At 41.4% G+C, this 14,506-nt stretch overlaps 1 protein-coding gene across 1 annotated transcript; it reads left to right on the top strand.

Annotated features, from left to right (window-relative positions):
- Positions 1-9,167: 9,167 nt before the first annotated feature.
- Positions 9,168-14,271, top strand: prdm8b (PR domain containing 8b; the record flags this gene model as incomplete). The annotated part of the gene is made up of 4 exons (XM_079269773.1): positions 9,168-9,240; positions 11,733-11,957; positions 12,592-12,823; positions 13,013-14,271. The coding sequence occupies exons 2-4, from the start codon at positions 11,739-11,741 to the stop codon at positions 14,269-14,271; spliced, it is 1,710 nt and encodes a 569-aa protein (XP_079125899.1). The 5' UTR covers positions 9,168-9,240; positions 11,733-11,738.
- Positions 14,272-14,506: the final 235 nt, after the last annotated feature.

Genomic DNA, 14,506 nt, shown 5'->3' on the forward strand with positions numbered 1-14,506 from the left:
AAATTAGGTTTTAATTGCTTTTAATCAGAACGAAATTGGTTTATTTTAACAACAAACCCAACTCTTGGGGCATTTGACGGCTGGAAAGGATGCATTTTTTGTTTCTTGAAGTAATTTACTTTGCTGGTTGAGTCAACATGCAGCATTTGTGAAAGGACAATCCAAGTTCTACTGTATTGTTCTATTTTCAAGATATCTAAATAAAGGCCAAAACCCACAATGTGTTAGTTTCTAAATACTCTGATTTCTCCACCTGTCTCCACCAGTCTGTGGCTCTCAGCTCAATGCCCATTGTTTCCTACTGATGACAGAAATCATTAAAACCAGCTCACAAATATTTAGTTTCATTATTAAAGTGGCAAAAAGATAACTTTTTAACTTTTCCCCCGCTAGTGTTTCCAAGTTTATTATAATCACAAACACAACACTGCTTATTTTAGAAACACCACCTCAACAGATTGTGTTCTTTGATTAGATTATCAAAAAGATCAGATGTTTGTTTCTGCCTGCTATTGTTGGCATTAGCGCTAGCTAGTGTTGTGTAGATTATCAAATGAACAATGAATCAGATGTTTGTTTCTGGCTGCTAGTGTTAGCGTTAGCGCAAGCCAGCGTTGTGTAGATTATCAAATGAACAATGAGTCACAGATGTTTGTTTCTGGCTGCTAGTGTTAGCATTAGCACTAGCTAGCGTTGTTTAGATTATGAAACCTTTTTGTTTCTGGCTGGTAGTGTTAGTGTTAGCTAGCATAGTAACATAGCTATTGCTGGAAAGCCAGACACAATTTCATTTTCTGGCTGCTAGCAGTAGCTAGCGGCAGCATTAGCAACATGGCTACCATTAGCAGCCTTGCTGTTGTCCAAAGCAAGAAACAACCATAAGAATCCTAAGAACTACAAAACTCAAATCGCAGAGCTTTGATAAAGGCAGAGTAAAACCAGTATAAAAATATATCCTTTATATTTACGGGAGACCTGGTGGCAGACACAATGAAAACAAGGCTGATAGGTAACCAATCTGAACACATATCTTCATCCATTAGCCGACATTGTGCAATCACCATGTACTTCATAATTACAAAGTACAAAGTACAAAACCTTGTTTAAAAAACTCAATCATTTCCTAAAACAGCTGGTAACTGTAGTTTTTGATCGCAAAACTTAACTACAATAGGGCGTTTGTTGGGGCCTATTTCCAGCGGCGGATGAATACAGACTTTGTTGTCTGCTGAATTGTTCCAGCAGGAGGACAGTGTATGTGGGATTGAGTCAAAATAAACTAGGTGTTCATGGTGACAAAGGAGCATGTCACTCAGTGCAACGGTGAGGCTAATTGATGTGTTTTTAATAGTTTTTGAACAATAATGGAGCTCAATTGCTTCGAGGAAGACGATATATCAGGCTTTGGCTCCTTTTTGTTGATAAAAAGATAAATATAGTCCCCATGCATATTTATTATTCGCCTCCTACTTTAAAGTGCACTGTGCACCTTTATCAGACTCTTGCATTTTTGTTTTCCACCTGTCAGTAATACATTGTGAGCAGTACTTTAACATAAAGTAACTTTCTTGTTGAAAACTGTAATTGTACTTGTCAGTTTGTCAGGCTCTTACCTAACCACCCAGTTCTCCTTGTTTATTCCACATGAGCCAAAAGACACATCACTTCCTGTGTGACAGAGGAAGGTTGAGTGACTGTTGTGTTATATCATTGAGAGCGAGCGGCAGGACTGACATTCATTTTTATTTTTAAATGTGAATAAATGAGCCAAAAGCTCTTGGACACAGAGAGGCCTTTTTTTCACCGCTGCCTGTTCTTCCTCCCCTGTCTCACATGAACAGCTTTCACATTCCTCTTCCACTATCACAGGAATTGTCTCCTCGTGGTGTGTGTGTCTTTCTTTGACACACACACACACACACTCTAAAACATCCCACACTTCCTCTTTGCTTTTTGCGTCTCTCTTCCCTCTCCTCTTCTGCCCTCCATTGGAAATACACTAGAAGGTCTTCACTGACTCCCACAGTCTCAGCGTTGCAGCTCCTCCATCATCATCATGTCTTTTTTTCTCTTCTCATTCTGCAGAACTCTTCTTCGTTGCATCTAGACTGCCTTTACAACAACTCCATTCGGAGCCAGGGTCTTTCTTGGTGATTCACGCGATGATGACGCCACTCGTAGATAAGGAGAAGATGCAGCCGCTGGGTGCAGAATCGCTCCCTCGATCGCTCATTCACCACATAACAACCATTAGTTTGCAGTGAGTCGGAGCTGTTAGATTCAAGTGATGCCTCATCTTTTTGAGAGGCAAATCTACTTTCGAGGAAACAAAGATTTAAGAAAAGTCTGAAAAAATGAACATGATTTCTTTGTCAGCAGATTTTACTTCTCATTCTGTTAATCATTTTGCAACCTCTGGAATTAATCTGCTGATATTTTGCAGTGAGATGTTGCTCACCAGTATAAATGATTTGGATTCGTTTTTTAATGGATGTAAAAAACATGTTTTTTTATTTGCAACATGATCCCAATAGGACACAAAGAAAGACAGCAGTCATGTGACACAAAATAGCACAATACTTACAATAAATGTAGATGAACAAGCTAAATGCATAAAGAAAACAATGGCTCAAGTAGGATTTCATGAACAACCTGTCAGCTGCTGCACAGATAAACTGACTGAACCTGTTTTTGACGACTTGATATTCAATTGACTCTTCAACAATGGGTACAAAATTGAGTTTATTATAGTTTGTTTTAACTATGTTTTTACTCTGTTTTTATGTACTGGCTCTGTGGCACTCTGGGATTTTTTTTAATGAAAAGTGCGTTCCAAATAAAATGCATTATTATTGTTATTATTATTAACAAAAGAGTTTCTGGCTACATTATTGACTTGAGGCACTTTACACAAACACGACAGCCATGCCGAGTACGAACCACGATTATCTGTGCACACAAGCATTAAAGAGCACCGATGAGGTGACTCAGGGCCGCAGCCTCATTTCATTCATCAGAGGCAAAGCTTTGCATCAGCAGAAAGAAGAGACATGCTGCGGACACTGAGAGTTTAGGAGGGCACTATAATGCATGGACCTTACAATTAAACTAATATATTTGATATTAAATGCTAGAAGCAGGTGGCAAATAAGGAATGATTTCAAACACTAATTAACACTGTGATGTAGTCATTTTAGAGGGTCAAGTAAAAACTAAAACTAAAATAAGATTAAATTAATTTGGTCACAAATCGTGAAAGGCCTGTTGGTGATTATAAAATATTTCTAAAGGTTTTAACACAACAAATGTTGATAAAAAATGTAGACAGATTTTCAGGATTATTATTTACTTGCAAGATTATACCGCCTTTCATTCATCCCCTTTTCTACATCTCCACATTCTCAGCACATTATTGCAGGTACACGTATCGCCCCTGATGCAGACCGTCATGTACAAAATGCATCAATATCGAAGTTCGTCCAAGTTTTTGTGTCATGAAATGTAAACAAACACCTCCTTTTGTTTACTCGCCCTTCCGTCTTACACCCTCCGACTCCAACCGCCCTGAGACGGGAAGAAAATTACAAGAAAACATCGATATTGATTGACATTTAATTTAAAGTTAGGTGTAATTAGTGGCTTGTCTACATTATGTCCCCAACTATTATCCCAATGCTTTACATGCATGAACCACCTGGTTAACTGCCTTGCTTAAAGGCACCTCAGTAAAGCAGGTCAGAAAGTTTTCCACTTACAGGTAACAGAGAGAGTGCGGTATGTTTCATAAAGGAACAAAGTGTCCCATCTTCCTTTTATTTTATTCATGTGTCGGACCATTAAACAAAAACATATTCCGCTCCACGTATCAAAGTGGAGGGAGATTTATTAAAGAGCTTTGTTGGAAACAATAACTGTTAACACGTCCACAGCTGAGGACTTTGACATCTGGGTGAATAACTGTGTTTTTTTTCCCTGTGATGTGTTTACCCATCACAGATCAATGCATTCGTCTCCAGAGCTGCTTTTTTTTCTCCTCCGAAGCACAAAACACGCCTAATATTTGATGAGACGCGGTGACAGGAAGACAGTACATCCGGGACGCGGCGCTGCCAGAGTCTGTCTGCTGAAACCCATTTGCTAAAAGCTTCTGTTGTCATTCTCCTGATATGTTGAATGGAAATGTGTGTGTGTGTGTGTGTGTGTGTGGGGAGATTAATTTATCATTTCCACAGAATTTAGCATCACAAGGAGAGGATCAGACATAAAGTTTAGAAGTTGCTCAGTTGTGAGGTAACATTCAAGAACTCCTGTTGCTCCATGATTAAAAAAATATGATCCTGTCAGAAGCTCTTCCTTGAATTGATGGCGGGGAATTTATAATCACAAAGATTGTTCCCACAAGATGTTGCGTGATGAGGGTGAATTGATGATGGTGTGGGCATGGACCTGCTTTCCTCGTTCAGTATTGACTCAACAGGTTATTTCACCTGATGGGAACGTCAGCTGCACAGCCGAAGCAGGAGAAGGTCAACGACTGGTCGTAGTGTCAGTGTTCATGTCTGAGGTTTTGAGCTCATTTAAATTGAGCTGTTGTTTCTGTATTTGACTTACAGCACCCTGTATAGCTTCGTCGACCTCATCGTCAGTTTGAAATCAGAGCGATTCAGAGGTGTGGAAACAGGCACATTTTTAGCTTTGCTTCATAAAGGAAACACTTGCAAATACTTCCTGCAGGGGCGCTCAACGTCAGCACTGGATGCAGCTTGAAGTACGGCATCGTCTATTATATGAACATCAGCTAATTCTGGAATGTCTGTGTTGATCAACAACCGCACTTTTCGCCATTTCCTGGCAATTTGTCTGTTGCTATTTTGTGGCTCTAGCGCACGGCGACGATCACAGTTCTGTTTTATGAGCTAACTAGCTAGCGAACAGCACAGTTCTGTTTTATGAGCTAGCTAGCTAGCGAACAGCACAGTTCTGTTTCATGAGCTAGCTAGCTAGCGAACAGCACAGTTCTGTTTTATGAGCTAGCTAGCTAGCGAACAGCACAGTTCTGTTTTATGAGCTAGCTAGCTAGCGAACAGCACAGCCCTGATCATCATCACCGGTGAGTCTACAACAGCCGTGTTTGATTTAAGACAACACCGCACAGTTGAAATACACGCACTACGTAAGTCAGTACTGTCCACAGTGGACTAAGTGTACCAACGGAAGTATTCAAATTGAGACACACGGTGTAGAGATGAGCATGACGTGTCCTAAAATGACCAACGTAACGACAACAAACCCTTTGATTTACATAACTGTCAAACATTTCACAACAACAAGCTTTATTTATCAAGGTCGGTGCCAATTTCCACGACTTTTCACCTTTTTAATACAATCGCTTTCTTCATTTTTTAAATGTTGATCCTGATAAAGCCTTCAGTCCCTTTCTCTGAGTGTTTCTCATGTTTATCTGAACAAATGAACTTCCTCAGTAATGAGACACGAGAGTGTTGATTTCATCGTGGACTGTTCAGGAAACAATACAGCTGTCGAATTATCAGGATGACGCAAAGACACGCTGCTCCCTCAACTGTCAATTTCTGTCTTTAAATACGCACACACACACACACACACACACACACACACACACACACACACACACACACACACAAACCCTCAGCATCATTGCACACTCTCTCACTCTCTGTGAACACACACACACTCACACACTCTCTCACTCACATCTTTGCTCTCATTTCAAGTGAGATATTTAAACATTGTTTGTTGAAAGTGCACAGCTTGTATTTCTCTTTCTCGAGATTTCGGCGCAGAAACTTTGATACGAAATGTAAACGATCAGAGAATCACAAGAAGGAAAAGAATGAAACGTGTCTCACAGTCGAGCCGTGATTAAATGGGACACGTGGGAAGCTGCTTTTACTTTAGTTTATTATAATTTCTTCTATTTTTCTGAATTAAAAATGTATTTTCTGCTGCACACTTGTTTTGTGTTTCACATTGAATTAATATTAATTTCCGGTAGAATTAGATGTCTTTCAGTGAACAATCAACAAAATGAAATGGAAAACAAAACTGAAAACAAAATGTGTCAATTTCTTTATTTTTACAACATCAGCAACAAAAGAGTCAGGGAACGACGCTATACTTTTATTTTTACATACCTTGATTTTGCATGAATGAGTTCACACACACACATTTTATAACAGTGAAAAATGATTTTGTCAAACTGGATTGAAAAGCCAGAAGCGGGAGCTGTACAGCGAGATGTGACGACTATCACTCGTGAGTTTGTGCTGCGATGAATTCATTCCTGAACATGTTTGCTGTTCACCGAGTCCACGACGTTGTACTTCAGCTCTGCTCTGCACCGCACATCTTTCCTGTGGCGTGCAGCTCATCTGCACGGCATTGTTTCTCACCAGTTTGAAGCAGATACAGAACGTCCATATAATTGTTTTAAATATTTTAAGCGAATTACTTCTCTCTTGGGACGAACACATTGTTGTGAAATACATCATTTATCATCACTTGGTGACAAGGTTCACCTGATTTCATGTTTCCTGTTTTAAGAGTTCTAATGAGCTCCGGTTCAGTCGCATCTACGGCTGCAGTGACTTAAAGCCTCTATGAAGTGATCGTGGAAGAAACAGATCGGCCGTTACATCTGCAGAGCAGAACACTTCCCTTTCTCTTATTTCCTCCCTGCTTCCTTTCGATCACCGTCTACTTCCCTGTGCTGCTGCTCTGACTCTGACCTCTGACCCCCCTCGTCATGTCCATCACAAGTCTTATATCTAATCAACAGTTATCTTTTGAAACTGGATTTCTCCAGCAAAAAAAAAAGTCTTAAAGAAATAACAAAATCGTCTTTTGTGCCACGACTTTTAAAAAGCCGAAATAGTTTGTCAGAAATGGTGAAATAATATCACAGGTTATTTGTTTTTTCGTTTGAACCCAACACACTTAACACAATGTGTGACGAGTGGTGTTTAGTTGAATATAATATTTGATCAAATGTTATTTGGACGTCATGTGTTCTGTGTTTTGGGTTTTCCTGGCAGTTTGTTTTGTCAAAGCAGAAATGGGCACTAATGACACTAATCAATGGTGATAAACAAGAACCATGTGAGATGTGGGACAGGATATTGATGATATTACTGATTTATTTTCATTTCTATTTATTTTTTGTATAAAAAAGGCCTGGAAATGATTTGCCCATGGCTGTTTATTACTGATTAAATGCATGTATATAACACTAAAACATACGTTGACTTTAAAATTCTTCTTATTGCTACTTGATTTAAAAGTGATTTTATTCAGTCAATCATCATTTTTTTTGTGAATATTTGCTCATATCTTCTTTAAACTCGTCATTTAAGTCTAAACATTATTTGTGAGTTGCAAAACAGATATATGAAACATAAAAAGCTTCCCACATATTTAATCAAGCACATATTTAAGTATTAAGAAGTACAAGTATATATTTAACTTCAGTGTGCAGAAATGCTTTCTCGTACAGACACAAGTCAGAAACATCAGTGCTGCAGCTGACCCGAAGCTTTCCCTTCCATCAGAGATATCAGCCTTCACTCAATGCAAATTATACACTGGCGCCCCCTAAATGAGCCTGAACACAGTACAGACAGCAGCGGTCCGCGGTGAGACTACCCGGGTTGCATCGCTGGACACGTGCAGAGCAGGGTGGAACGACAAGGGGGGGGGGGGGGGGGGGCATGCTCCAGAAAGCACTTTAGGTGCAAGTTAAAGCCTCAAAGGAAGTCTGTGTAATTAGCATATATTTAAATATATTGTGAGTGAGTGACACCCCATTTTATTTAATTATATTTATTTTATTTTATTTTTATTTTTTATTTATTTATTTATTTATTTATTTATTTATTTATTTATTTATTTATTTATTTATTTATTTATTTATTTCATTTCATTTCATTTCATTTTATTTATTTTATTTATTTTATTTATTTTATTTATTTTATTTATTTTATTTATTTTATTTATTTTATTTATTTTATTTATTTTATTTATTTTATTTATTTTATTTATTTTATTTATTTTATTTATTTTATTTATTTTATTTATTTTATTTATTTTATTTATTTTATTTATTTTATTTATTTTATTTATTTTATTTATTTTATTCTATTTATTCTATGTATTTATCTATCTATCTATCTATCTATCTATCTATCTATCTATCTATCTATCTATCTATCTATCGATCTATTTATTTATTTATTTATTTTATTCATTCATTCATTCATTTATTTATTTATTTATTTATTTATTTTATTTCATTTCATTTTATTTTATTTATTTTATTTATTTTATTTATTTTATTTATTTTTATTTATTTTATTTATTTTATTTATTTTATTTATTTTATTTATTTTATTTATTTTATTTATTTTATTTATTTTATTTATTTTATTTATTTTATTTATTTTATTTATTTTATTTATATATATCTTTTTTGGGGGGGCAAAGTTAATAATAATATTAGTAATAACATGCCAAATATTCCTGTTTTGACTGTCATCCAGCTGATATTGAACAGAAAAACTTTCTTTCCTTTAAACATGCGACACCTAAAATGCCACTTTATTCTAATACAACCAGCAACTATTGTGATTAGAATTACAATAATAATGGGGGGGGGGGGCTTTATCCCTCTGCTCGTCCATAAATCGCATCAAATGACAGTCGGTCAGTGAAGAGTTAAAGGGAGGAGACGGAGAGTGACACGCCTCATTGGGTAGATTATGTGCCGCAAACAAAAAGTGTGTGTCGGTGTGCCAGTCAGCCACAGAGCGTCGGGCCCCATCTGCACGCCTCTCTCTCTCTCGCGCTCTCTCTCCCCGTCTGTCTCCCTTTATCCGTCCAGCTCTCGCTACCCCGCCCGCTCACTTCCAGTGTCGGCGAGTATCTGCAGCAGCAGCAGCAGCAGCACTGTCACTTTCACCACACCGGGGTGGGGGGGGGGGGAAATGTACTGACACTACGGAGCAGCCCGGGAGCGCACCACCATCTCCATCACCTCCATCACGCCGCATCCCCCTGCTTGTTTCCGGGGCTTTTGTATTCTTCTTTCCCACCACCAGCCATCCGGAGGTGCAAACGGGGGATTCTTTCTTATTTTTGGGGGGATTCGCAGCATCGCTCGCTCTTCGTTTGTGGATTATTGTTCCTCGTCATCGAAAAAAAAGAAAGGTAGGTTTTTTTGTGAAACGGGGAGCACAGCGTGTTGGGTTTGGATAGTTTTTTTAAGACGCACGTGCAGCCGCACATCCTGCAGGATGCGTTGAAAAAGGGAAATAAACAGAAAACAAAAAAACACCGCAGATGTTTCAGCGCCGCTGTCACAGCGCTGATTTAGGACAGTTTCTCAGCCTGGCACGGCTTTAGCAGATGGGTTAAACACCCCCACCCCCCCCCCCCCCCCCCCACCCAACTCACCCCCATCTCTGCTCACCCCCCTCACCCCCACTCGCAGTGGCTCTGAATGGAGAGGGTGTCTGCTGTTCCTGCAGTTTCTGGATGTGCGAACACTCCGCTCTTTTTTCCTCCCCTTTGAACCGTGATGCATGTTATTGTCTCACGTTCCGTGCAGTCTCTTCCTCTGAACGTTTGAAAGGGGGTCTTTCACGTTACCGGAAACAAATTATATTAGGGCTCCGCTGAGCGCCACTTTGGAGAAGCCTCTCTCCAGCGCACCGTGCGCAAAATGTTCCACAGAGGACCTTTCTGTTGAGCCTCTTATGAAGGTTAACAAAATGCTCCAAAATCAGCCGGATTAGCAGAAATACATTTATTTAGAACTATCTCGGGTTATTTAATCAGATCACCCCCCCCCCCCCCCTTTGTATTGAGCAAATCAGCACGAAAAATCAGCTTTTTTCTGCGCGTGCAGTCACAAAAACCACAGTATTGGGGATCTGTTCCCACCAGTCATCATTGGTGAGATTTAGACCCATTACTTCCTTAATTGGATCGCTTTGATGCGCAAATGTCAGTGTGCGCTTTCCTGATTTTGCGCAAAACAAAACTTTTGGTCCTACTGGGTGAATTTATTTATTTTATTTTATTTTGAATTAACAGATTTATTTTATTGCACAAACTGTGTCACGGTGGAAGTTGCTCGAGTGGTTGGTTGGTGTTTGATTTATGACTTGTTATAAACGGTTAATAGGAGAATTAAACGTCAAAATAAATCACGATGTGACTGTAATAACACATAGAAACTCGTGCCATATAGGCCCCAAAAAGCCACATTATAAAGAGAAATATGTTTGTAATGCTCATTTTTGTGCAGCAATAATCACAGCACCGATGGGATTATTTAAAATAAATAAATCAGGAATTACTTGTTTTCTTCGCGGTTGATGGCGTTGCAAGACTTTTTTTTTTTCTCATTCTACAATATATATAATTTATTTCTGTCCAGTGAGTCTATATTTGCGGAAGAACACGCGCAGTCTCCGCTGTGTGTGTGTGTGTGTGTGTGTGTGTGTGTGTGTGTGTGTGTGTGTGTGACGGGCGAAGGGGAAGGAGAGCCCCGCAGCCGCCTAAACACACATTCAGAGGTTAGAAAAGAAATAATTAACCGGTCGTGCTGCTTTAATTACAGTCTCGGAGGGGAACGTGCTGGATTATGGTAATGAGGGGGCATACGCTGCCGCTTGTAGAGAGGAGAGAAAGGTTTGGCTGACAGGAAATCACTGACTCTGACAGTCCACTCCAAACCCATTGGACATGCTCTGTCCTTTGGACGTGCTCAGACCTCAGCAGCTCCCACTGAGACGCGTCTTTAAAGTCTACGAGGAATAAAGATCCACGTCGCGATTCTATTATGACGAATAAACAAAGCCTTCACATTACAATATTATCTATAGAATATATGACAATAAAAATATAACATAAAGCACGATAAGGAGATTATGAATGGCTTTTGAGAAGTCACGTTGGGAATATTAAAGAAATATTGTAGGATTTTTTTGTTTTTGTTTTAATTATAACAATTAGCCAGCTGACCAGACAAGGGCAATGGAGGCCTAATGCTGCTGTAGAATATTAATACCAATGCTAATACTTTTATTATTTATATAGCTTAATATTAATATTATTATTATGCAGACGGACTGGTAAACTCTATCATAATCCAACGTTTATCTAAAATAATCTAATAAAACAAAATAAAATAATGATGTGACATCATCTGAAAAACATATAATTTTTATAGAGAATACAAATACAAATAATAATATAATAATAATATTCACAATAAATGTGATTTAATGACGATTATTATTATATTCTGCTAGTATTTCGGCTACTTTGTATTCTTCTTCTTAAATAAAATGTAAAACATTGGGACAGCACATCAGCAGGATGCTGAAGGGGGAACCGTCATGAACTTATTATGGGGTTTGAATTAATTAGAAAGCCTGGCCAACAAAACAAAAAAAAAGGAAGAAAGAAAGAAACGGGCCCCAAACGACCCCTTGACAGCTGGTTTAGCCAATCTGTCTCTACCGGAAGAGATTTATTTCAGCTGGGACACCAAATACACAGATAGTTCACACAGGTTGAGTTCGCATTCACGGTTTATTTCTGTGAGAACGCATTTAGAGAAAAGAGTTGTTTTATTCTACTGGCAGTATTCTATTCCATCTCTGGTCTCTGACGTCTCCGCGTCTCCGCAGGGTGAAATGGAGGAGTCCAGCTCCCAGAAGTTGGTGTGGGACGGGGACGCCAAAGCGGTGCAGCAGTGTCTGACGGACATTTTCACCAGCGTCTTCACGACGTGCGACATCCCAGAAAACGCCATCTTCGGGCCTTGCGTGTTGAGCCACACGTCGCTGTACGACAGCATCGCCTTCATCGCTCTGAAGTCCACCGACAAGCGCACAGCACCTTACATCTTCAGGGCGAGTGGCTCTTTATTTTACACTCATTGTACTTTAATGCACCAGCAAGTTTACTTTTTTACATGTCCTGTCAAAATGTCTTTTATTCAAGCTTTTCTTGCTGTGCAGATCCAAAATATATTATTACAGATTCGGGCCCTTGTCATATTATGCACATGACTGGATAAAGAAGTTGAAATCTGCAAAATATTCCCATGCATGAGCAGCAACACTGTTATGTTGGTAGATCTTTGCAGTCTTAGTTTAATAATAATTTAAAAAGCCATTCAGGCCATTCTGCAACAAAAGTCAGTTCTTTATTTAGTCGTGAAAATCCTGTTTTATTATTTCTACAAGAAAGGACGACTGCCAGTGCATGTGATGATATCATGATATCATTTTGTTCTTGTAAAAAGCCATTTATTTCAAATATTTGCTTCAAATTCCAGTAATATTCATCAATAATATCAATAATACGAGTGAAATTTAAAAAATGAAATAAATATGTGGTGTGACGGGTTTGGTGAAATTAAATCACCCTATTTGCAATATTTGTTTTGTTTTAATCAAAATAAAATAAGATTTTCTTGCTTGGAAATGAATTTGAGCAGTTGCACTGAAACAATAACCTAACGGGTGTGTTTGTTTTGTTCAGGTGGACACGTCAGCGGCTAACAGCACCTCGGAGGGCTTGATGTGGCTGCGGCTGGTCCAGTCCGCCCGGGACAAAGAGGAGCAGAACCTGGAGGCCTACGTGAAGAACGGCCAGCTCCTGTACCGCTCGCGCCGCCGGATCGAGAAGGACGAGGAGCTGCTGGTCTGGTACGGCAAAGACCTCATCGACCTGCTGCTGCTCAGCTCCAGCCGGGCGCCCGCCAAGAGCAAAGGCGAGTCCAGCGAGATCATGTCCTCGTTGGACGTTGTTGACGCCCGTGCGTCTTTATTTTGATTCAACAATCTGTGAGAATGTCTGAATTCAGATTTAATTCAATTCTACAAAGCTGCTCATTCATGCAGGATCGTTTTAGGATCGTCTCTTTCTACCAGATCTTAATTTCCAGCTCTTTCCTTCGCAGGTTCGTCCCACCACTCGTGTCCAGACTGCAGCCAGCGCTTCCAGTTCGAGTTCCCGTTCTTGGCCCATCTCCGGTTCCGTTGCACCAAAAGATTGCAGAGCATCACGGGGGCCGACGAGGAGCCGGGCAAAGAGAGCGGCGCCGAGCGACCAAACGCCACCCCGACCAGAACCAGCCCAAAGCTGGGCCGCTCCGAGGGCTTCAGCGGCGCTCAGGACGGCAACAAACCCTCCACGGACTTTCACAACCTGGCCAGGGATCTAGAGAACAACCGGACCAGCCCGCCGAGCGACAAGGAGGCCGAGATCTGCAGCGAGATCTCGGGGAAGAGGAAGTTCTCGGAAATGGAGGACCGGGAGCGCCGAGGACCCAGCCTCCTGCAGTCCAAGTCGAAAGACGAGCTCGCGACGTCGGCGCAGAACTACAGAGGGGCGTACGGTCTGGAGGAGAACCACAAGTCCTTCTCCCCGCCGGGCCCCACAGAACTCGGTCAGGGAAAGCGCAGCGCCTTCACTGAGGTCAAGAAGTCCGCCCAAAACCTCAAACACCACGGCGGTGGCAGCAAAAACCTCCAGAGCGCCAACTCCGAAAACAAAGACGGCGGTCGCCCCAGCAGCAATCCGTCCGAGAAGCACCTCAACATCCGGCAGGTGCTGTCGGAGACCCAGCCACCGCAGACCTCCCCGATGGGCAGCGCCTTCACCTCGGTCACCCAGCAAGGCGGCAGCGGTGGCGAGAGGAAGAGCGCCTTCAGCCAGCCGTCGCGCTCCTTCTCCCAGATCTCCCCGCTGGTGATGCCCACCAAGCTGCTGGACTGCCACCCGGCGGTGGGCAACACCATCTCCTCCAGCAGACTCTACCAGGCCGACCACCTCGCCGCCAAGCTGCAGGGCGCGGAGCTGGGCGCCAACTGCCCCATGCCGGGCGGCATGGCCAAGCAGAGCCCCTTCGTCTACGCCACCACCTTCTGGCCCAAGAACTCCGGGGCCATCCAGCTCCAAATGCCCTCGGCGCTCACCCTCCTGCCGCCCTCCTTCACCTCGCTCTGCCTGCCGGCGCAGAACTGGTGCGCCAAGTGCAACGCCTCCTTCCGCATGACCTCGGACTTGGTTTACCACATGCGATCTCACCACAAGAAGGAGTTCGCCATGGAGCCGATGGTCAAGCGGCGGCGCGAGGAGAAGCTCAAGTGCCCCATTTGCAACGAGTCCTTCCGGGAGCGGCACCACCTGTCACGTCACATGACCTCCCATAACTGACTTTTAAAGGAGGGAATTTTTTCATAACGAGGAGGGTCTGTGACCCCCCCCCCCCCCCCCCCCCCCTGGATTTAAGCCGTCCCACTGGAGTTAGGCCACTTAGAAATACGAAATAAACCCACTCCTTGCACTTGTTTTCACTTTGGACTCTGATCTTCTATTTCCTGTTCCGTCCGTTTACTCCCCCCCCCCCCTGTACAAAATGTCATGTTTTGGGTGTATGCAAAATGCATTT

Source organism: Melanostigma gelatinosum, assembly GCF_949748355.1.
Source record: "Melanostigma gelatinosum genome assembly, chromosome: 6".
NCBI lineage: Eukaryota > Metazoa > Chordata > Actinopteri > Perciformes > Zoarcidae > Melanostigma > Melanostigma gelatinosum.